General features: G+C 47.7%; 9 protein-coding genes across 9 annotated transcripts, besides 12 other annotated features; 4 read left to right on the forward strand and 5 right to left on the reverse strand.

Annotated features, from left to right (window-relative positions):
- Positions 1-4,221: 4,221 nt before the first annotated feature.
- Positions 4,222-4,878, reverse strand: EKO05_0009062 (uncharacterized protein; the record flags this gene model as incomplete). Its single annotated transcript, XM_038946694.1, has 1 exon — positions 4,222-4,878. The coding sequence occupies one exon, from the start codon at positions 4,876-4,878 to the stop codon at positions 4,222-4,224; it is 657 nt and encodes a 218-aa protein (XP_038795675.1).
- A 623-nt stretch (positions 4,879-5,501) lies between these two features.
- On the forward strand, positions 5,502-6,653 carry EKO05_0009063 (uncharacterized protein; the record flags this gene model as incomplete). The annotated part of the gene is made up of 6 exons (XM_038942076.1): positions 5,502-5,754; positions 5,810-5,938; positions 5,995-6,122; positions 6,179-6,263; positions 6,314-6,520; positions 6,580-6,653. 6 exons carry the CDS (start codon positions 5,502-5,504, stop codon positions 6,651-6,653), a joined length of 876 nt encoding a protein of 291 aa, XP_038795676.1.
- A 941-nt stretch (positions 6,654-7,594) lies between these two features.
- Positions 7,595-8,730, reverse strand: EKO05_0009064 (uncharacterized protein; the record flags this gene model as incomplete). Its single annotated transcript, XM_038941958.2, has 5 exons — positions 7,595-7,680; positions 7,738-7,941; positions 7,994-8,203; positions 8,259-8,387; positions 8,451-8,730. 5 exons carry the CDS (start codon positions 8,728-8,730, stop codon positions 7,595-7,597), a joined length of 909 nt encoding a protein of 302 aa, XP_038795677.2.
- A 610-nt stretch (positions 8,731-9,340) lies between these two features.
- EKO05_0009065 (uncharacterized protein) lies at positions 9,341-10,549 on the reverse strand (the record flags this gene model as incomplete). Its single annotated transcript, XM_038942080.1, has 3 exons — positions 9,341-9,454; positions 9,511-10,370; positions 10,465-10,549. The coding sequence occupies 3 exons, from the start codon at positions 10,547-10,549 to the stop codon at positions 9,341-9,343; spliced, it is 1,059 nt and encodes a 352-aa protein (XP_038795678.1).
- A 741-nt stretch (positions 10,550-11,290) lies between these two features.
- Positions 11,291-11,327: a tandem repeat.
- Positions 11,328-11,750: 423 nt separating this feature from the next.
- On the forward strand, positions 11,751-13,378 carry EKO05_0009066 (uncharacterized protein; the record flags this gene model as incomplete). The annotated part of the gene is made up of 3 exons (XM_038942017.1): positions 11,751-11,873; positions 11,931-12,317; positions 12,383-13,378. 3 exons carry the CDS (start codon positions 11,751-11,753, stop codon positions 13,376-13,378), a joined length of 1,506 nt encoding a protein of 501 aa, XP_038795679.1.
- Positions 13,379-13,688: 310 nt separating this feature from the next.
- Positions 13,689-15,819: a mobile genetic element.
- Positions 14,349-14,923: a mobile genetic element.
- Positions 14,352-15,154: a mobile genetic element.
- Positions 14,406-14,773: a mobile genetic element.
- Positions 14,496-14,731: a mobile genetic element.
- Positions 14,511-14,731: a mobile genetic element.
- Positions 14,511-14,752: a mobile genetic element.
- Positions 14,598-14,902: a mobile genetic element.
- Positions 14,601-14,902: a mobile genetic element.
- Positions 14,601-14,977: a mobile genetic element.
- On the forward strand, positions 14,633-15,535 carry EKO05_0009067 (uncharacterized protein; the record flags this gene model as incomplete). Its single annotated transcript, XM_038946695.2, has 1 exon — positions 14,633-15,535. The coding sequence occupies one exon, from the start codon at positions 14,633-14,635 to the stop codon at positions 15,533-15,535; it is 903 nt and encodes a 300-aa protein (XP_038795680.2).
- Positions 15,820-16,317: 498 nt separating the features above from the next.
- On the forward strand, positions 16,318-16,701 carry EKO05_0009068 (uncharacterized protein; the record flags this gene model as incomplete). Its single annotated transcript, XM_059637454.1, has 1 exon — positions 16,318-16,701. One exon carries the CDS (start codon positions 16,318-16,320, stop codon positions 16,699-16,701), a length of 384 nt encoding a protein of 127 aa, XP_059493437.1.
- A 176-nt stretch (positions 16,702-16,877) lies between these two features.
- EKO05_0009069 (uncharacterized protein) lies at positions 16,878-18,270 on the reverse strand (the record flags this gene model as incomplete). The annotated part of the gene is made up of 3 exons (XM_059637455.1): positions 16,878-16,960; positions 17,012-17,736; positions 17,792-18,270. 3 exons carry the CDS (start codon positions 18,268-18,270, stop codon positions 16,878-16,880), a joined length of 1,287 nt encoding a protein of 428 aa, XP_059493438.1.
- Positions 18,271-19,599: 1,329 nt separating this feature from the next.
- Positions 19,600-21,660, reverse strand: EKO05_0009070 (Tripeptidyl-peptidase I; the record flags this gene model as incomplete). Its single annotated transcript, XM_038941970.2, has 3 exons — positions 19,600-19,680; positions 19,741-21,377; positions 21,432-21,660. 3 exons carry the CDS (start codon positions 21,658-21,660, stop codon positions 19,600-19,602), a joined length of 1,947 nt encoding a protein of 648 aa, XP_038795682.2.
- Positions 21,601-21,631: a tandem repeat.
- Positions 21,661-23,101: the final 1,441 nt, after the last annotated feature.

A 23,101-nucleotide genomic window follows, 5' to 3' on the forward strand; every position in this document is an offset into this window, starting at 1 on the left:
GTTTAGTAAGAAACTGCAGCAGCGTTGGCCGACTGGTGGATTATGATGTCATAATTGGCCCAAGGCTTTACGCCAGGCCCGAAACAGACTTGCCATCATCGGGGTCTTATCGCGACGACACTAGTACAGCATTGACTATGTAGTCATCTGAACAGTGGTGTGGAGGATGTTTTCGGTCTAGGGTGCTGACGCTCGCTAGCAATACTATTTGTCTCGTTCAGTCACTGTTATTGATAGCCTCAATGATAGTGCGACGTTCACATTGGCGATCCAACTTGCGATCCAGCTTATTTTGTCCAGATCTTCCAGTCTTCTAACGATTCGGTTGTCGCGTCGCATTAACCTTCTTCGATACATTGTTTTGAACCACATAAATTGGTCCGAAAATCATGTTTTGTGTCGCATTGGTTTCAAAAGGGTTGATATACTGAACGTCTCACTTAGCTGCAGGCATCTCAACGAAGTCGTAGAAACTGAGCTGTGTGGCGAGTACAGTAACTCAACTCTAAATAGCTGAGCTGTAGCGCAATCCTTTCGACTAATACATCGAAAGCCGCGAACAGCAGGACAAATCGGAGAGACTGACATGAAGGTTGAAACCCCTTAACAACTTGCAACAGGGTAGCCATGGGGCTTACGAAGCTTTGAGTGATACCCGCACATTAAGGAAAGAGGAGACTGAAAATTTCGAGCAATGGCCTACCCAAAGCTTACGGAGGATGATCATAGCCGCCTTACTGAAGCTAAAAAGACCTCAGTATCATCGAGGGAGTATCACTTACGAGGAACAAAGTCTCACTGTCGGCAAGTTTGAGTGAGTATCATCGGGAGACCATTCCGATGGATCAATCTGATTCACCAGAGTATTCGACTATGACGTTGCTTCGAACAACATACCGTACGATTGCAAATTCGGCCAATCACTTCGTACTGGCACTGAAAACGCTTTGGCTCTCGTTTTCTTAACACTAGTTCCCAAATTACAAAGACGTCTTTGTAAAGGGCGCAGGTTGCCCTCAGATTGCATAGGCACTACCTTGACTTAATTACAAAAAGTTCAAGGGCTCTGAAGATTGGGTCCATGCATACATCAGACCTAAAAATTGCGGGATTACAGAGCTTTGCGAGATTCAAGTTTAAACACTATACTATAGCTTGATATGGTCAAATGATTTGGTGGCCGACTAAGTCCCTGGCCCTCTTTAGCAGATGCTATATAAAAAACATAGCTTCGTATTTATTCCACATACGACCATAGGACGCTGTAAACAAGTTCTCCTGCCCGAGTCGCCGTCTGTCGTGATACTGTTTAGAGGATGCCGTGGTATGCCTTTCCGCTTTTAGTATCCACGTGGTAATTCCAACACGCTGAAAAGTATGAGCAACTTCGCAGCAGTGCTAACTAGGCAGGGCATGTGCGAGGAGATAGAAGCAATGCACAGGGAGGCACTGGTCGCTCAGAAGAAGGTGAACATTTTAGAGCATCTCAACATGTTTTCTGCATGTTCGTTCTGAACAGGTACCGGTACCAGTCTCATAAGGTTGATCTGTCTGGATGCAAACCATGATCCCATCGTCGCTTGCGATTTGACACATCTTTTTTCCACGTTTCCTCAGAGCTATAATCTAGTTTCCACCTAAATATACTCTGCTGAAGATGTCACACATGAGGGTATTTGAGGTTATCACCGATAATATCCAGATAGTCGATGGTCTCACAAATTTCGCACCGAGGGCTCTCGAATCTATTTAGCAGACCCTCGTAGTATTGTTTCCTTTGAGAGATCCGTGTATCCCTTTTTCTTGGAAGTAGCCGGTAGCATCAGCGCATGGAATCTATGGTATGGGACTGCTGCCATCGGCGTGCTAGTTACACGACCCAAAAATTACCACACATTCTACATTTATATGAGCAATGGTTGCATCTTTCCAAAAAAGGACGCAAAGAAGGAAGGCTTTATCAAGGCTTCACTCCGTAAGTTCTGAGCCGGTCTCGAGCAAATGGGTGTGTGCCACAAGCCAGGCTTTACTATTGTCAGAAGTATCTAGTCGACTACGACTACTTTTCTACAGATATGGCAACGTAGTGAATTTGGGGCAGGATATATGATCAAATTGCTACGGCAGTAAAGGACGTGACGAGGATAATTCTTCAATTGCATCGAGCGAAATCATGCTGCGTACGCGACGAGTTCGTTCTACGCAGCTTTTGGAGATCCGGGGGGCTCGTTAACAGCTCAATCTTTCTCGTGCTAGTCATCTGAATCAAATTTTCTTAAGTTTTCTTGTGCAGGTTTCGTTCGCACTTAGTTAGATGAGAATGGATATCAGATGATATTGAAGTGGCGCAGGCTCAAGCGGTGTGGGTTGTTGGAGCGACGAATTATTGGCTTTTCGCCACCCCCTGCATTGGCGTCGGATAGAGACTGGACATGCGCAAAGTGGAGGCATTAAAGAATCATGTTGTTATGGATTTCTAGATAATGAACAGAGCTTTGCTCAGTGTAACACTCTGAATCTGCCAGCGCCAAAACCCGATAGCACACAATTCACAATAATACGGGAGAGGAGACGATTCTCCCGATACTTGGTATCATTCCTGAATGTTGCTATGCGCCACTCATTCTTCCACATCGCCACAGCTTCATGGGAACACGCGCTTTTGGTTTGCATATGTTCAGCGACCACGTAAAATGACGACCAGATAGCGTGTTTCTCCCTTGGTTCAAACAGCTGTCATGGCGAGAATCTGCTAAATGTGTGAAGCAAGAAAACAGTAACCCATGCGTCGAATTTGGGCAATACAGTAACAGATTTTCCATCCTTCCTGACACGCTGTAATGCCAGGACAGGTTGACTCGTTAGCAGCCGCCATGCTTCGCGTGTCTCATGATACTCCGCTCTAGTATGCGTCCGGAGGACTTGTCCATCGCAGAACACGAGGTCAATATTTTCTCTAGAGAATGGGCGTTCCAACAAGAAACTCATAGCATCAAAGTGCTCCGCTGGAATGTTGGTCAAGTCCATCTCTGCCGATAACATTGTGATATCAAGAAATTCAAATTGTCTCCTTGAATCCAATCGCCAATTAGGCAGCAGCATATTATTTCCACCTTGCGAAATTAGCAAATTGATTCCGTAGATCCTTAAATCACTGTTCTCGTCAAGAACGGAGGCTGTGAAGCCGCCGGGCGCCATGCAGAGGTCGAGGACAGTGAGTTGCTTATCACAAGCGGAATATGTCGATGAAGCTGATTCAAAGCTGTGGAATTCGCTGCTAATCTGTCCCATTATCTTGTAGAATATTTGTTCACCGGACCTGTCGCATGATCGGCCCGCGACCGCTGTGCTTTGAAGTAATCGTCTCCTCGCGGATTCTTCCACCCCGACTCAAATACTAAGTATGATTGCTGACTTTACGCTCAATAACTGACCCTATGTCTAAGATCTGAGAGCTCACAATAAACAACTGAATGCTTGATTAAGTAGTTCTGAACAATCGATTTTGGGCTTCGAGTGGTTGTTTCTTTTGACTATAGCTATAGTCAATATACCTTTAGCTCTAGACTTATATATAGTTACTCTATACTCTTCTATCTCTGCCTATAGACAGCGTATACAATTCCAAGTTGATAAGTATAGCTAAGTATATTAACTAGTGTAATACGTACTAGGTCTTAGAGAGTAAATAGTTCTAGTGTTAGGCCTTTAATTTTCCTATCTTACATTCTAGACGCCTAACGCTATACTAGCACAAGTGGGGTATAGGCCTAAAAGCTTGCCTCACATGAAATAAGACAAGGTTTTGTAGTTGAGGTTGAACAGATTGTTTCGAGGGAAGCAAATCAATGAGTGTAATTCTCGCTACTTAAGTCTTTTCACTTAATAAACCGTGCAAATCCCTGCCTCTTACTATACTCGCCAAAGAGCGAACCTAATGGTTATCCATGTTCGCGTTACCAAGGAAATGTAGTGCTATGCTGCGTCTACTACCGACATTCTACCTTCAGTCCTGCAATCGGGCATACGATAGAGCTTTGACAGCAAACCGAGACGTGAAATTTGATGCGCAAGACGCTTTTGCTAAGAACATCCCAACTAGATGGTTCTTCAACAAAGGGTTTGCGCCTCATGCCCATGCTAAACCCTGTATCCGAGAACTGCACAGGCGTTAGCAAGAAACCTTACACATGATTCACGTTTGATTACCTTATGTTGAAATTAGTTCTTGCCAACTTGGTAGGCAGTAGCAGCATCAGCGTCTGATCGCTTTCCCACCTGGTAGACAGTGGCAGCGTCAGCGTCCGATCGCTTTCCCACCTGGTAGACAGTGGCAGCGTCAGCGTCTGATCGCTTTCCCACCTGGTAGGCAGTAGCAGCATCGGCATCTGATCGCTTTCCCACCTGGTAGACAGTGGCAGCGTCAGCGTCCGATCGCTTTCCCACCTGGTAGGCAGTGGCAGCGTCAGCGTCTGATCGCTTTCCCACCTGGTAGACAGTAGCAGCATCAGCGTCTGATCGCTTTCCCACCTGGTAGGCAGTGGCGGCATCGGCATCTGACCGCTTGCCAACTTGGTAGGCAGTGGCAGCGTCAGCATCTGATCGCTTTCCCACCTGGTAGGCAGTAGCAGCGTCAGCGTCTGATCGCTTTCCCACCTGGTAGGCAGTAGCAGCGTCAGCGTCTGATCGCTTTCCTACCTGGTAGGCAGTGGCAGCGTCAGCGTCAGATCGTTTGCCAACTTGGTAGGAAGTGGCAGCGTCGGCGTCGCTTCGGCGGTAGACTGGCTCTGCTGGAAGGTTGGTGCCGCGAGCAATGTTGTAGGTCGGTGCAGCGCTGGCAGCGCCAGCCAAGAAAGTGGCGTAGGTGGTAAAACGCATATTGCAGAAGCGGTCGAGATGATACAAGTTGTTGGTGTGAAGTGAAGGTAGCTGTAGCGATGGGATTCTACTGTTTTACTGTTCTCATCGACTGTGGGACTTTTATATGCCTTGTGGTCGACAGCAAGCCACCGAACGTTACCATGACGATTATTGACAAATACCACAACTCACCTTGCAGCTCTACGTTTGCTGACAGACTGTCATTGAGCCATAGAAATTTTCACGACGCGCGGTAAGGTCAAGCAAGCCGTAATCGACGAGTGTGTACAGTGCATTGAGAATTGTGAAAGCGTTGTTAGCATCATGACGTTGCCCGTGAAGATTGGGTAAATGGTGCCTTGACCCTACATATGCACAGTATATGCAATGTCAACGACTGTGTTTCAGTATCACAATGATTGACGATGCAGAAATTCCTAACGTGATGCTGTTCTCGTCCACTCACAACACGATACATGTAAGCACTTGGCCCGATCAGTACAATGGGCAGTTGCATTCTCAACCGACACCAACTCGTTTCTAAAAACGCGAAAAATATGCTCAGGAAGGCCCCCAGATGAGCGACAAAGCAATTCACAGCCTGCAATACCTTCTTCCAAACTACTGCCAGCCCCATCGCGATGGCCGACGAGGAAAGAACTCAGCAATCCTTGAGTGAGATCCCGTTTCTCGACAAAGAAGAGAAACATGACGAAGAATTCCTGGACTGTGATGAAGTGCTACATAAAAGACCCAAAACTCGCTCATGGCTACAGAGAAACCGCAGTGCGGTTATATGTCACGGGCTGATGATCTCTTGCTATCTTTTGATCACAGCTGTACTTTGGAACACTCACGTCGAACTAGGATCTGGCTCCGACCATCTTCTTTTCAGTGAGTTTTTGGAAATCCGACACAACTGAACGTACTGATCTGGCGTGTAAAACAGCTCCCATTAAGGATAACATCCGATACGTCGTCAAAGAGATAAAGGATAGTCCTCGCGATATTGTCTCTAGCGAGTATGTAGGAACCCCCACTCCAGAGACTGAGAAAGCCTGGGAAAGACTTACACGTTGTGAGTAACTCGCCCGTGATTCACGATCCAGACCCGCATGACTGAAATACCACTAGTTCATAATCTTCGCATCACTGAAGAAGAGATGCATGCGATGAACCTGAACACCTCTAATGCAATATCGTTTGCGCGTGGTGGAGGCTATCACGGAATGATGGGTGTGTTCCACGAGCTGCACTGCTTGGTCAGTACCGAGATGTGCATAGTTAAAGCTCACCACCGGACTCACCAGCATCGCAGAAGCTCGTCAGAGAAGCGACTCGTCCAGACCACTACTACAAGAATAAAGGCAAAGCCGAGCGAGCGGTTCTCGCAGGACATACAGGTATCTCTTCAATGAAATTTGGCACAAAAGCCAAGACTAATCTGTGCAAGACCACTGCATCGAGATCCTTCGCATGGGAGCTATGTGTCGAGCTGATCCCATGATATTCCCGTACCACTGGGTCGATGCAAATCGAGTACCCAATCCCACGTGGATTCAGAATCACGAATGTGTGGATTGGGACCATTTCGAAGAATGGCTCGAGACACGCCGAGTGGACATTCATGCACCGAATGTTCTGGTTCACCCTCTTTATGGTTAGTGATAGTCGCTTCTTGTGTTTGAAATGCGAATGTTGAGAAATTGTGTGATTTAGGTCCAACGTATCCGGGCGGTAAAAGTATCAAGGAATCTAACGGTCCACAGTGGTATCCATTAGATCCCGAGTAGATCTTGACAATGGATTACTTGTTGATCATTGCCGTGTATGACATAGAAGTTGGAGTCAAGTACGCTTCGGAAGCTGTTCGAGGCGTTCGCGCATTAAAACAGATGCAGTGTAATCCTAGTTTCCTAAGATATGCAATCCCCTTCACACTATATCGTACTCCGTAATCACTTAGACACGTCTTATGAGAGTCTAAATGTGGTTGCATCGCGTGATCGCCGAACTTGTTGAACGTGCTGCGCGTCCGGAACCGGGTCTTTTCTAACTACAGTTGGGTCTCCTCTGTCGGGCGGTGCAACTTGTTCTCTAATCTTCCCATATGAGGATATCAATCGTATGCGAGGGTTCACGGTTGAAGGTGTTGTTGGATATGTGTCAGAAGCTTGGGAGAGTTGCTTTTGAAACAAGGGTTTCGAAGATGTTGTAACGGCATTCACTATGCAGCTTCAGACCCCGTGCTTCCTTGGTATCATGAGTAAGTAGTTTGACGAAGTCGTCATGAAGAATTTCCCCTATTGGTAACTAATTTCAGTACTGTAGCGAGTATTCAGTCATAATGATCGATTTCCTGAAACCAACTACTGAGCTTGGTGGATAGATTAATGGTAAGTAGCTAGTTATTAGCCTAGGCCAGCGTGTATTTGAAATATCATAGGTCGAGGGTAATGAATACGCGACAACTACTCTCTGATAACGAGCCGAGTTCATAAATCAAAAGCAGTTTCCATTCGCATAAAGCAAGCTTCTTAGCAAGTGTGTAACAACTCCAAGTATGAGCATGAAGGCTCAGAAGAAAGACACAAAGACTGTACAACGATTGGGACAGTCTAAGCTGGATGTTACTTTGGATGACAAAATTTGCAACACTTGTAACCGAATTCCCGGTCTTCGTCTCATAAGATGGAGATACAGCGGGCAAGTCACAAACAACACAACCTCACGCCTAGTGTCCATGTCCTCCGTGCTGTAAATGAGGAGTACTATCGACAGCACCAAGCTTATCGCCCGTTCCCTGGGGATACGCAACACCTACATTTGACAATTAGTCATCGTTCGGACCAACGGGGTAGCACATTATTGACTAACCTTTGGTAGGATGAACAAGCCAACCAGGCTTCATCATATCGACAGTATTCTCCTTAGTCCAGCGATCCAACTTATCCCAATTAACGCACTGATGCGACGTCGCGTTTGCAACCGGAATCAAGCTATTATCGTGCCACTCGTAGGTGATGAGACCGATGTCTCCGTGGCACATGGCTGACATGCGGAGGAAATCGATGCAATGTTCTGGTGCTTTGTTAGTCATATGTGGGGTTGCATGTTGGTGGGTAGAACTCACCGTTGTGCATGCGATTGAGTTCGTGCTGGCGGGGACTGAAGTCTTTGAAATAGTATTCAGGATACATGAATTGATGGATGCGTTTCAGGCAGTGGAGTTCGTGGTACACGTTGAGTGTGCCGATGAAGCCACCGCCCTCGGGGACTGCGACACCGATGTTCTCTCTGGCGTAATGCTTCATGTACTTTGTGTCGATTTTGATGTTCTCGGCTACGATTTTGCATCAATGATCGTACTTTTGCTTCTTGTGTAGTGGCATACTCACCATTCAAAAGATCGTGCCATGCTTGATCAAGCTTGGGTGTTGGCCTTCCAGCGTATTCGCCACCTTCCTGGATGAAGCCTTCCATTTTGAAAATGGTGTCTTCGTACTGAATAGCATCCGCGGCAGGAGCTGTTCCTCGTATCAGTAAGAGGCAACACATGGTTGATATGGTGAAATGGATGGGTTACATACAGAATGCAATGGCCGTGTTCACGCTTCTAGTCTGATTCTTCAGAACTACAAATATCCCAGTGAAGTACAGCATGAAGAGAACCACATGTCCAGCGATGAGGCGTTTCTGTCGCCAGACGGGTGTCGGCGCGGGTTCGTAGCGTCTAGTCCTCTGAAGCAATCCATTTTCAGACTCCTTGTCATATGAGGAGCGTGAGTCTTGCGTATCGGTGGACACCGAAGTATATCCTGAGCGGAAAGTATGCCAGGGGAAGTATTTTGTGCGGCCAAAGTACGCCATGATCGTGAGAAGATCTATTTTATGGATAGTTGAAGTGTATGAGCACCGTAAATGCAGCGCTACTGAAATTCGAGTATACTGGGAACGAGCCTTGGAGACATTGCTGTTGTCGTTGGTGATTGTGGTCATGACTTGCCGGACGAAGAAGATCACGTGGCCGCACGTATCCTGCACTGTCTTTCATCAGCACTGACAGTGCATGATGTCCGTGCGGCTGTGGGTTTGCAGATAAAATGGACGCCTGAAAAGGCGATTCTTGGCGTAAGATCTACCTTCCCGTAACACTGCATGACCATAATGTATGCAGGGTAAAACTGCGCGAAGCTTAGTGTTGCGCTACTTGGCTCTAGGAAGGTAGTATAGGTGTGAGCATTGGAATACTTCAGTTTGATTTCAGAACCATGCTCGTGTTCGGGGAACGAGGTGACGCTGGGGAGAATTGGTCCTTTCTCAACCGCCGCTACCAGCAATTGTATCACAGCCTGCGCTTACTCATTTCAGCTCAACATTCTCGTTCCAGCAGCTTTCGGCATGAAGATGGATTCTGGTAATTTCTACGACTTTGAAGTTGGTCGCTGCACGCACAGTAATTGCGTTTGGTACTTCGGTTCTACTTGATGACCTTTAACATGTACAGAAAAACACAGATTGCTTGCGAGATATCGTTGTCCGACACATTCAGGTTCCGAGCCAAGTTTGACAACAGAGACCAGATACCCGGTACCTGTGTGATTGCATTTGAGCTATTGACCTTGATCCATGTTGTCTTGATATACATACCTGTTCGCGCAGATACTGCCTGTCGCGTTTCCAAATGTCTTTCGTTGTCTCGTCCTCGAACAATTGGTTTATCATGGTCCCTACAAACGCTCGCTTCCTTATCTCAACCTCGTTACTGCATAGCCCTGTCTCTGCTAGTTGTTGGAATTCCTCTTCATAGGACCGCTCCATAGCGAGTACACGTTCCTCATGATATCCTTGTGCCTCCTTACCGGTCCAGGTTTTGGAACTTTCGTGCAAATCAATTAGAAACTGGCGAAGTCGCCTGCTGCGGCTTGCTGATTGCGCGTAGAAAGGCAACGAGCCTTTTCTGAATTTCGCTGTATAGTAGTCTGTGATGACAACATCGAAATTCTCGAACCCCATCCCATCCGCTGCGTGAAGAACGTGGCCTATGCGGTCTTCTAACCTTACTGGTGGTTGTGAATCCAGTGGTAGATGAGCACCAACTGGTAAACTGTCGCTATCGAGGACAGAACTGAGCTGATCGAACAAAATCTTGGATGTGGAGTCGAATCCATTCGTAAGGCCATGCTGCGCGACGACTTGGCTGGCGAGAAATGCTCGTTCCATCACAAAGTCTGATTGCTGATAAGAAGATGGTCCTTGACCAGTGTGACCCCAGGACTGATCCTGATATTGATGTGAAGGGAAGATGGGATCGAAAGCGAGCGGTGCATCCTGCTCAAAATTTGAAAGGTTTTCTGACGTTGTCATGATCGATGTCGCAGCTGTGACTGAGCTTCCCGTGGATATGGAGGAGATGCGACCATGACTCGAGGTTGACGGGCATGTCTCGTGGTCATCGCCAGAGTCCATGGTATTTGCCATATCAGTAACTTGCTGTCTCTCGCGACGCCCTGGAAGTCGTAGTCAGTAACTCGGAATTACGCTACTTATGCAATGCTTTTATGGGAGTGGACGCAGCGAAGAACAGAACAAGTCAGGACTTACTTCTACGATGTGTGCGCTGAGCCAGTCGATTTTTAGTCCGTCGAGCTTCGATTGCTATTTGTGATTCATCAATCTGGAATTCCATGAGTAAGCTGGATCTGCTTGTCGAACAATAGGCTGGCGTGAGGGAGCTCAGATTCGACAACGATCCGACCTCGCCGCAATGATACTTATCCTCTAACTACTGCATTATGCTCTGCATCGTGCTTATTGGCTGATGATTACGAAGGATGCTGACCCTGGGTCTTTTCGATGACAGTTGCTTCTAGATCCGAAAACGGTTTGAGGCAGGGGGGATCCGCAGTCCTATTGGGTATGAGGGCTGGTGACACAGTAAGCTGCTACCCTCCTTGCGGTGCGACGTATGGTGCCTTCATTTTAGTGTAGATCTCTTTATCCTCGTTGGCACCTTCCAAAGACGGACAGTGCTGCGTGCTGAAGGATCTGTACGGCGCAGGCGCGTCGCACATTATTTACCAAAGCTTTCAGCGATGAAGTGAGATTCTAAGCGCAGAAGAGCATTGGTACCTTAGCATTTCACTTAGCTACACCTAGTAAATTTAAGAAATTAATCTTCAACGCTATACTTATTTAGATATCTAGGTGGCTTATTTATTTAGCGTAACTATAATATATCAGTCAACTAATTCCAACCAATAATAATCGATTTACTCTTAATAGCCTACCAATTCTATTATTCCTCTTTTATAACTTATATTCTAGGTCTTTCTAAAATCTAGCTGAATTTATTTTAGATGTTTAGTCTTAAAAAATTTACACTAGTATATAGAGTAACAGCCTTAGTAGTTTCTAAAGATACTTAGTTAACTTAGTAACTAGAACTAGTATAAGAACTAGATCTAATAGTATTTCTAAGATTTATATATCTTAACTTTAGTTATTTAGGTAAAGTATATACTAATCTCATATATTGTTTCTCTCTTCTAGACTGTGGTCTGTAAGTACTTTTAAGTTTTAATCTTGTTGATTTTTTTTCTCTATACTAGCTTCAGCCTACATTTGTTATAAGCTTAAGCTTTAAATAATTTTATAACCTATAGATACGTAGCTAATATAACTAAAGTGCGGGGTATGTTAGGCAGAAGCGCGCGCTAAGCTGCTAATAAAGTAACGCTACTGTTAGGCGAGTGGAGGTAGAATCTTACCTGAATGCTAAGCATTTGGCTTATTACTTGCCCTCACCCGTTCCATTCACTTCCCATCACCTATTCCTTGTCATTACGCTCAACCTCACGCTTTTTTGCAATATACGGCCAGGTTCGAAAATGGTATCTGAAGAGAAACCACCATCACGTCCGGCGTCGCTGGACATCGAGCAACCAGCAGTCACTACAGAAACCGAGAATCTGGCAGAGGATCGCTTGGAGAAACTATCTCGAGTCTATGGCGTACGCAGCCCTTATTGTTACACAAAGAAGTAAGACAAGTTTCGCTGATTCTCGCAGTGTACGTGGGATGGCCCGGACGACCCTGAAGACCCATACAATTGGTCCTCTTTTCACAAAATCATGATTGGCACCATTTTCTCATTTGGTCAGCTCGTCACGCTCATGTCTGCCAGCATGATAGCTTCAGCACTCGGTGAAATCGCTCACGATTTGGACACCACTGCGTCCACAGGTCAAATCATTCTCTCCACCTACTTTCTTGGTCTAGCTTTCGGACCATTCCTGGCTGCTGCATTGGCCGAGATGTATGGTCGAAGACCAATATGGATCTTTGGCAATGCATGGTACATCCTATGGAACGCGATCTGCCCTGTTGGCAATTCTACGGGCCTCATGATCTTTGGAAGACTCATGACAGGTGTGGGCGCCAGTGTCGGAATTACGGTATGTGCTCTGTGATAATCTTATCAGATCTGCTTCTTTGATGCTAACGCTTGTCGTAATGACAGCTCACAGGGCCAGTCATGGCAGATTTGTATCGTGAGAAAGATCGAGGCAAGTCGCTTGCCATAGCGTCCCTACTACCCTATCTTGGTCCAGCCTTGGGGCCGATTGTCGGTGGTATCGTTACCCAACTTGTTAAATGGACCTGGGTCTTTTGGATCATGAGTCTCTTTAATACAGCTGTCACGATTGTGGGTATCATCTATATCAGGGAAACTTACACGCCCGTACTCCTTCGCCGCAAGGCTGCTGCGCAGAGCAATGCCGCACCGCCCACCATCGTACCCGGCTCCATTCTAGGTGTTTGGAAAGATTTCGCTTCTCGGTTATCAGGCCATCTCATGCGACCATTGCGCTTACTCTTCACACGACCTATCATCCAGTTCATCGCCTTGGTACTAGCACTGAATTTTGGCGTATACTGCTTCATGCTTTCGACCTTCGCCAGCCTTTGGATCAACAAGTATAACCAATCCGAACTGGCTAGTAGTCTTCACTACATCTCCATCGCTATCGGCTCTACCATCGCAGGTCAGGCTGGTGGGCATCTAATGGACTTTGTCTACAACAAGCTCAGCAAGCGGAATGGTGGACAAGGCAAACCAGAATTCCGCGTACCTTACCTGGTTCCCGGTTTAATCCTTATGCCTGCAGGGTTATTCTGGTACGGGTGGTCTGCGCAATACACCATTTCGTGGGTCATGGTTGACTTTGGAGCTGCCATCTTGACACTAGGCAGTTTTGTGTCAGCGCAGGCTATGTACGCCTACCAGTTGGATGAGTTCGCGGAATTCGGTGCTTCAGCCAATGCGGCATCCCGAATGTTCTCAGCTGTCATGGGTTTTGCGTTCCCTATCTTTGCCCCACAGCTGTATGAGGCACTAGGCTATGGGTGGGGAAACAGCCTATTAGCATTCATCATGATTGCCATCGGCTTCCCGATACCCATCATTTTATGGTTCTGGGGCCAGAAATTGAGAGCCCTTGGAAAGAAGGATTGAGGGGGTGGACGATCTCTGGAGTGCCCATCAGCAGGCTGACTAGTGATGTCTCATCAACAGTTAGCTGGAGGATTTCCGTGAGTATGATAATGCGTAAGGATATCTCAGCAAGGAAGTTACTGCATAAAATTTAATATAAAGGCTTGCATCACTCTGCTTTTCTGCATGTTAAGAGTGTGACTGTGCATACATCGCCCAATTCGGCCACGGCTACGGGTTGGTACGTTGGGCTAGATCCAGCGTTTGATCATCTGATAAAACTTGCTCAACATCTGATAAGTTCCCCGCCACGACTTCGAGGCAAACAGCTTACCATGTCCGTGCGCGTGATGCACGGATTCGCGTGATGCACGCGATCACCAAAATACACCAATCTCCTTGATACCACAACTCAACGCCACAATGTCAATAGAGGCTGCCCTTGCAGAGATAGATGCTCTGAAGCCAGGCGAACAATTCACGTATACAGCAGTTGCAAAAAAACACAGTGTTGTAAGATCTACGTTGTCGCGAAGGCACTGAGCCATTTGCGCAGCTCCTATTAACAAGAACATTAACCAGCAACAGTTGATGCTACAACAGGAGATAGAGCTTGTAAAGTACATAGAATTGCTTACTGCCTGTTACTTACTACCTACACAAGAGATAATCCAGAATTTCGCGTCACTAATAGCCCAAAATCCAGTCTCCGAGAGCTGGGTTACGCGCTTTATTAACAAGTACTCCATCTATCTCATCTCGCGTTACTCAACTGGGATGGATCGCTAACGTTACAACGCGGATTCCTACAATAAATACAAGCTCTATTTTAAACTACTGCAGCACAAAATCTCTGAATACTCTATTGAGAGTCGCTACACATACAATATGGATAAGAAGGGCTTCATGATTAGGGTCACAGGTAGAACAAAACACGTCTTTAGCAAGCGTATGTGGATAAAGGGAGAGGTTAAATTATTTATCTAAGATAGTAATTGGGATTGGCAGACGCTTATAGCATGTGTATGTGCTAATAGATCAGTAGTGCCGCTAGGCCTCATCTACAAGTCCTCTAAAAACACCATCAAATCAGGCTGGGTAGCCGAAATCAAACCAGGGGTACACTCTGTGATAGTTACATCATCTGCCTTAGGGTGGTCAAATAGGGATATAGGCCTTGCCTGGCTTGAACAGGTGTTTGATCGCTACACTAAGGACAAGGCACAAAGCCAATGGCGGCTATTGATCTTAGATGGCTATGGATCACACGTCATAATGGATTTTATTAACTATTGTGACAACAACAGGATACTCCTAGCTGTGTTACCTCCTCACTCAACTCAGACGCTTCAACCACTTGATGTGGTGCTGTTTAAACCTCTATCAACAGCATACTCAAAAGCACTCACAACGTGGATCTATAAGTCTCAAAACAAGTCATTAATTACAAGAGCAGACTTCTTTCGACTATTCTGGCAGGCGTGGGTGAGTAGCTTCACAGAAAAGCTAATACTTAAGTCCTTTGAGGCAACGGGTATAGAACCACTTAAACCTAACGTTATCCTCCGCCGCTTTGTTAAAACACCAGAGACCTCAGATTCAGATAAGAGCTCATCCTCTGTTTACAGTAACGAAGATTGGCTCAAAATGGAGTCGTTGTTGCGGCGTGTTGCCAAAGATCAGGGCAGCAGTGACGCCAAAAAGATGGGACAATCGATCCACCACATCTCAGTTAAAGCCTCACTCCTCCAACACGAGGTAGATGGCCTCAAAAAGACGTTGAAGACGCAGAAGAAGCACAAGAAGAAGAATAAAACCTTAGATCTACAACAACAGGAGGAATACCATAGTGGTGCTGTGTTTTGGTCTCCTTTAAAAGTAAGAGAAGCACGCTTCCGTGAAAGGATAAAACAACAAGAGGAGAGAGAGGAGAGGCTTAGAAAAGCGACTAATAAGGAAGTAGCAGCCGCCAAGAAGCTTGTTAAGGAGAAGGAGAAGGAGGAGAAGCGTGTGGCGAGAGAGGTGGCCAAGGAGGTGCGAGAGAAGGAGAAGGCTGAGGCAGCGATCCAAAAAGCCGAACGGCAGGCTGAAAAGCAACGTCAACAACAAGAGCGCAACACTGCAAAAGCTACACAACTGTCCCAAAAGGGGAAGAGAAAAGCTTTACAAGCAACCTAGCCAAAAAAGCGTCAAAAACGTGGTTAAAATAGTAATGTTGGTGATGGTAGTCCTGCGGCGCGGCCCCCATCTCCTCCACCCAAAACCACAACACGTGGCCGCAACGTCAGACTACCAGCAAAATTCAAATAGTACATCTTTTTCGCAAGCAATCAATTACTACTACACCTTAGTTTCTCGTGATAATAGCTGTTGTGGGTGGCTCAATAGCCTCACCCTGTTTTGGTGTGATTTGGTGCTGGCGTGCATCACGCGAATCCGTGCATCACGCGCACGGACATGGTAGTGCTTATTGTTGTGGGTCATGCACGGCAAGGGGCCGTCAGCTTAGCTACCTTATCGCCGGCTGCAGACCCCTGTTCCGCGCATAAGCACCGTAGCTTGTTTTACGCGGCGCTTGGCTGCAGGCCACCACGACCATCTACGGGACGTCAATGAACGTTCCTTTGTAAGGGGTGTCATGACATAAAGACTACGCCACAAGCCGGTCAGCTCCAAGATAAGCGAAGTCGTATACCCTGCTGCGTTGATTGCATTCAGACGGTGACAGTATGGTACTATGATGTACACTACTCCAACCAAGGTACCCAAGGTGTCCCGTTGTCCAAGAGTGACGCAGCTTCCTTACCTCAACAGTGTCCAGCGGGGCAACCGAGACCCGTACCCCACCGGTGTCCTCCAACCCCCAGTAATGACAAAGCGCAATTAATCGTTCCACCAATTCCCTCGCCAGCCACCATTCCAGCAGCAACGGCAATGCCGAATTCTTCAAAAGCTTGGAAATGCTTCCAACGCCAAGCATTAGCCACAATCGTGCCTATGGCCATGGTCAACCCGTACTGTGGTGCTGGCACAGTGAACGCCAAGGCTACCATCATCATGTTTGGGTAAAATCTTCGCGCAGCCGCCCACCTGCCCTTCAACAAGAACTGCTCCACAGCAACCATCACGCAACCGACAACAGCAAACACCAACGAGAATTCCCGGCTCGATGCAGAGACGGGAAGGTGTGGTTCGCTAGCCGCTACTGCCACAGCTTTCCAAGACGCAATTCCCGGAGCCGGAAACTCGCAGTCGTCTTTCGATGCATCGATGATGCAAGGATAGGCTGTGGTGAAGAGCACAAAGATGCTGGGAGTGACCAGACATGCGCCGAGCGTACCTGAGTGGGACAAGACGTTAGCGGATTATTCCTGTGCGAGGGATAGTTCCGTGAATCAGTCGACCGCTTGTATCGGCAGCCGGTCTGCTCGTCAAGAGCCTTTTCTTGCATGTTGAGGCATCCTTTGCCCAGGCTTCTCGGCAAGCGCAAAGACAGCAGATTGTCGACCATCACCTAGGACTACATACCGATAATTTGCGCTAGAAATTGCGGTCCAGGCGGTGTACGCAAGAGGAAACCAACCCTGAAGTCGCTTATGAGGTCTAGATCGAATTAGGAACTCCTCTCAGTCGTTCACATGTCATAGATCTGACCTGTAGCGTGATTCGCGCCCATACTAGTGAGCGCACCCCCGATTAGATTGATACGTTCGGTCTCCTGAACAGAGGATCCTGATGCGCGGGCCATGGCGCCTAGGGTAACTTGAGATACCTTTGATACTGTCGTGATTGGAGTGGTGTCTTTACAAAGATCAGCTTTCAATTGTTCGTACAAAGTGCTGAGTTGCTCACCAGTAGCACCTGTTGCCTGGATTGTGATCAAGGACATAAGGAATGCAAGTACAAGCGCTACAACAGTCTCCAGTATAGACATTTGGAACTGGCTTTTTGTTAAGATGCAGGCTGCGACAATCACGAACAATAGGGAAGACCCCCAAGCCGTGAGGCTGAAGGCTTCGTTCTTCTCGGAACAGGGCGTTTCCTCATCCTCGGTCTCGTTGCCGTTTCCAGATTCCAATCTGGTATAGTCGTACTGCGTTCGACCAATCAAACGTGCGATGACTGGTATCGAGGCTACAGCAGAGGTACGTAGGAGATTCCAAAGAACCCGGCCTTGGAAAGCAAGTTTGAGAAAAGCTACTGTGAGCATACACACAACACCCGGCCAGAGAAGCCAGTATCGCGCGCTAGGATGTTCAGCGTTGGCAAAGCCGTCTGACATGATCGTGTAGGAGGTAAGCCCAGACCAGTATGGATCTTTAGAAACAGGCTGGCCAAAAGCTAGACCACGCGAGACGAGATATGGCCCCATGACTCCCCTGCATCCCGGATGTGTCAGTAGGTTTTTGAGGAAAAGATTGCAGCTATACGTACCATACCAAGACAGATCCAGCGAAGAATGAGCATACTACGTTCGGAGACACTATCATGCCAGTACCTACCATGGCTGGAGAGAGTTCAAGAACCCATCCCCAACTCTCGGCCGCGATTGCGAAAGTGGAGACCATATTGAGGCTTCTCAGCCAGCCGAATATATGCCAGTCCTGCTCGTCGTCAGTTATTTCCAGTGCTGACCTGTAGTATAGACGTGGCCGCGCTGTTACCAATAGTATACCCTTTGCGTACTGTGACACCACAGAATGTGTCATTGCGACGAGGAAACTGATGAGTGCATATTTCATACGCCTTCCAGCAATCTTCGTTCCGCTTGCTGCAGCATGCATATTGCGAATTGTGACCGCCGTAGCCATGGCAGTTGGAAAGACCAGGTTGAGCTCTCTGGCAACATTCTGTATGAAGAATTTCCGTACTCTACAAGTCAGCATGCTAGCACTCGCTCGAGTATAGCTCATGACTTACACGGGTAGACCGACAACAGTCCAAAAAATCCGCCAATAGCAGTCAACATGACAATCATCAGAAAGTCTTGTGACGGTGTTTTCAGCAATTCCAGTTGGTATAGGGCAGGGATGGCCGAAACAAACGTTGCTGACATGCCACCCGATGCAGTTGCAACCGTTTGAACAATGTTATTCTCGTGTGGTCCGAAGGGAAGCTCCGATGATGCAGCCCATTTCTTCAATACCGAGAAGCCAACGATTGACTATTTCATCCTACAAATCAGCGAAAATATTGAAGTGCAAATCATCTCGAGCAATAAATGAACCCTCGCACACGGAAGTGATAAGGACAAGGTAGCTAACCTACACCAAGTCTATTTGCAATCAGAAAAAAGACTATTCGAGGTATAAAAAGGTTTATAAGGCAGCTCACATATTCGCAGACGACATCCACCCAGTTCTTAAACCGAGGTAGATGTTTGAAGCATTAACAAGTGTGCCGCATAGCATGCCCACCACCACGGCTCTTAAGGTGATGATATCTTTCGATGAAGAATCGCCAATGTCTTGCAGAGGTACAAAGGGATCTGCTGCAACATCTCCCATATTGTGATATACCGACTGTATCTCGTTCCAATTGGCCTCTCTGTTCAATCGCGTGTCGTCTGAATCTCCAAACAAAAAGAGCTCTACAGCCAGAATATGGCAGAGGGCGGGATTTGGAGTATACTACGTGATGTACGGAGGTATGGGCCTCACACCGGGCCGAGCGGTTGCGCGGGTGCAACCCAATTGTATCCGAATGTACATAAGCAGGTGCAATGTCGGTGCATGGCTTTCACCGCATGACGCTTATGCACAGTAACTAAACTCCATTCACCTTGGGTTTAGCGCTGACTCCAACCACTCTTGTCAGCGCGTTGTCGAATGCGTCAGAGATGCTGAGTGCGTTTCTGTTCAGTCACTGTTACCGGTGTGCGAAATTGGCATCGGTTACTCCGGTCCTTTAAGTGCTGATGAGACCTACGTCGCGCTTTGGAGGAAATGGTCTCGGCGGTCTTATGACGAGATAATTAATTTCTGAATTGCGATGACGACACACAGTGGTGAAGTTCAAAGTCACGTGACGTAGACATATTGGTCACGAGGATTCAAAGTACCGTCTTGCACATGCGCAGGCATAATTGATGTTGGACTACCTGCAAAATTGCTCCAAGCCTTGTGAAAGGAAGTGCCAATGGACCTAGTCGCTTTCCTATCCACGCCATGTCGCGTCGCCTAGTAAAAGGTACCATATAGATGTCGTCTACAAATCCTCCTGACCCCAAGAACAACTCTATATCATATGTTCTCTAGATAATACCACGGAGTTCCAAGTCGAAAGCGTGCTTTCATAGCAAGTGCCTTGAGTGCAGGGAACCACTAGATGGAAGCAATCAGTATCATGCTAATCAAGAGGATGTTGTAATCTGAGTAACTCACCGGCGTACCGAAACCCGTTGTTGGATCCCAGCCCTTCAATGCTGGGAAACCGGACGAATTGCAACCCAGATTTGATCCCCAAGTCACATCTGTGAATGCACGATGACCAACAGCATATAGCCACGGATTAAGAAAACCTAACGGTGGGCGTCCTTCAGCCTCTAAAGCGTCGTTCACGAGGGCAATGATAGATGCGACGGTTGGTGTGGACGCGCTGGTGCCATCTTGTAAACGAGCGGTCCCATTATATATCACCGCGTAATGATAACCCATAGCAGAGAGATCCGGAAACGCTCTACCATTCGGATTGTAAAACCCAGCGTACGTATCACCCAGCTGATCAAGATACGCTTCTACAGCATCACGTTGATACGCCGGTCGCGCGAAGATGTTACTAAACCCCCCGCCACTGGAAAAGTTGTTGCGAGCATCGAAGGCAACGATTTCTGGCTCGAGGAAGCGTGTGGCTCCGACGGCGGTAACGTAGGGACAACTAGCGGGGAATGATGGTGCAAATTTTTGGCCTTGTCCGTCTTCGTTGCCACATTGATCTTGTCTGCCGACGCCGTAGTCGCCACTTGCTACCAACACGGTCACACCTCGCGCTCCTAGTTGAGCGAATTCCGCGCAGACGCGACGGGCATAGTCAACGGGTACGGACTTTTCGTCTTCGGCGTAGGAAATCGATATTACGGAGGGTACGCGATCAAGTGTTTTCATATACCGTAGCCATGTGAGATAGGGCTCGTTACTATTCTTCGTATGATTGCCCACGATCTTGAACGGTGGTTTTCCGCCGACGTTGTAAAGGGACAGGGGAAGTGGCCAGCTGATACCGAGCACGGTTTGTGCATCTAGAGCGCCTTCGTATCCTTTGTGTGCTTTCATTTGCTCTGGTGTGTTGGGCGATTGCTGATCTTCTGCTCCGGCGATAAGAGTGACGTTGAAAGCTTCATCGGCTCCACCGGCAGCTGCGTCTGGATGGTATTTTTCGAGGAATAGTCGCACGTCTGAGCGGTTGGCGCTTTCGCCTATGAAATTGACAATTCCTACTCCAGCCTTTTTGTCGTTATGCACGTGATAGTCGTTGGTGCCGTAGAGAACGCGAAGGCAGAGTGGTGCTATGGCTACACGGTTGCATGCTTGCATAACTGAAGGGTTCGCCGGTAGATCAGCCGCCGCTGGTATCTCCATCTTGCCCCGTTCAAGTATGTCTTCCTCGACGAGCTCCTGATAAGTCGGCATCCGATCTTCATCTTCCCATGGTGTTTCTGGAGCTCTGTAAAATAGCTGAGCTTGGGGTCGCATAAACGAAGTTGTGGGTTCTATCACATCGACAACGTCTGCGATGTCTTGTGGCAACGACCACTCCAGTGTGCGTATAACCGTGTCGCCATGCTCGGCATGTTTGTATACGTAGTATTTTGCCTGTAAGAGGCGCTCGAGGCTATACACCGGTATCGATACGTATATCCAGTCACCCGCTGCTGAAATATCGATTGCTGATGTTTTTACTACCGTGCATGTAGATAACCAGCTGAAAAGCGTTTCATGGGAGCCATCAACGGGCTTGACAAGTGTCTGAATCCGTTCAGAAGATAACCACTGGCCATAGTCGGAATGGGACGGGTCGGAAGCTGTATATGATATCAGTGTCCATTGCTTTATTGACTTCCAGCTAGGTTCTTTACCTTGTCCCAGGAGCTTCTCTAATTCCTCAAATCGATGCTGTTTGAGGCCGATGGATATTTCTAGAACCTCATACGGCGGTGCGCGCCCGACTAGTTCCCATTGCGACAAGGGTTTCACTCCTCCTTTCAGAATTCGGGACGTGGTCGCCGACACATGGCCCGCACGTATGAAGAAGAAGAAGAAGAAGAGCAATAAAAGATACCAAGATTTCCTTGAGTGTATCTTCATGGTTTCTCAAAAGACTTGATGTTGTGTGCACCTCAAACATCAGGTTCATCACTACGCTATCCTCGGTGTCGAGAAGTGGCGATGCGTCATGTGATCCTGCTTTTCTGCCTGCCGCCGTAGTCAGCAAGATTATCATGCGATCCGCAGGCATACCACGCTTAACGAATAAGAGGAGAAAGAAGCTTACTTAGGCTTAATTCGGGAAATGCTGGTAATGCACAGTCAACGCACTTCCTGCAGAGTCAAGCTCGCGCAACGGGCCGTTCGCGCTAGTACCAGTCTGACATATGGGTGGTCATGCATGTCAGACTATGCATCATCAACAAGAGCAACGACTAAAATCACAAACGGATGCCTCTTGATTTTGCAGCTCTGAGTGCTGCGATAAATGGACGTACTACTCTTACGCTATTTTCGTGCAGCACTTACTTGCTCCATGCCCACACTTGACACGCCAATCTCAAGCCCACCAACATGGCGTTTCGAAAATCAAGTCTCTTCCTACTCATCTTGCATATAATATCACTTGCACTCGCGGAACCCGTGCAATACTGTCGTTTCGGTCACCGCTCTAATGCCGTCGACTTCTGCATGGGCGTCACCATGCACCACAACCACACATCCGGCGCCCACGACATGTACATGAGCTTCGCCGTAACACGATCATCTCATCTAGGCTGGACCGCCATTGGTACAGGCCCTAGCATGAAGGGAGCTCTCATGTTCATCATGTACGGCGATCCTGGCTCGGGCGTTGATCCGATACTGAGCATCCGTACGGTTGACGGACACAATCAACCGCGAGAAATTACACCGCACGACATGGGCGGCTCGGATATAAGGGTTTTACAATCGATGTGGATGCCGGCGGAATCTCGCGATTCACCTACTTCACATACGCATTCGGATGGCACAGCTATGTATGAGGCTAGAATGGCTGTTGTATGCTACGCTTGCACGCGGTGGCCTGGATCACCGATACTAGCATCAAGCTCATCCCAGGCCTGGATTTGGGCATGGAACGACCAGCAAGAATTACCAGTTTACTCCTTTGACGCCAATCTTCAGATGCATAAGCATCACGCTGGCAACGGGGGGTGGGGTGTCTTCTACATGGACCTGGTGCGTTCTGTGAGCGACGCGGTGAGAAGACCGTCTCTTCCGCCGTTGCGACTGGGAATCTCGACGCTGGGAACATCAGATACACCGATTGGTGCCTCGGGGCTGTTGGCCTCGCTAAAGGCCAACGCACTTGTCAATGCCCATGGCTTCTTTATGGGCGCTGCATTCATGTTGTTGTTCCCGGTGGGGGTAGTAGCGATCCGATCGGGATCAACAAAGGCTTTCAAGTATCACTGGGTGATTCAGGTAGTTGCCATGTGCTTTGTGGTTGTAGGGGTTGTCACTGGTCTCAAAATTAGTGGCAACAAGATCACGGTTC

The sequence above is a fragment of the Ascochyta rabiei genome, chromosome 16, assembly GCF_004011695.2.
Source record: "Ascochyta rabiei chromosome 16, complete sequence".
Taxonomy (NCBI): domain Eukaryota; kingdom Fungi; phylum Ascomycota; class Dothideomycetes; order Pleosporales; family Didymellaceae; genus Ascochyta; species Ascochyta rabiei.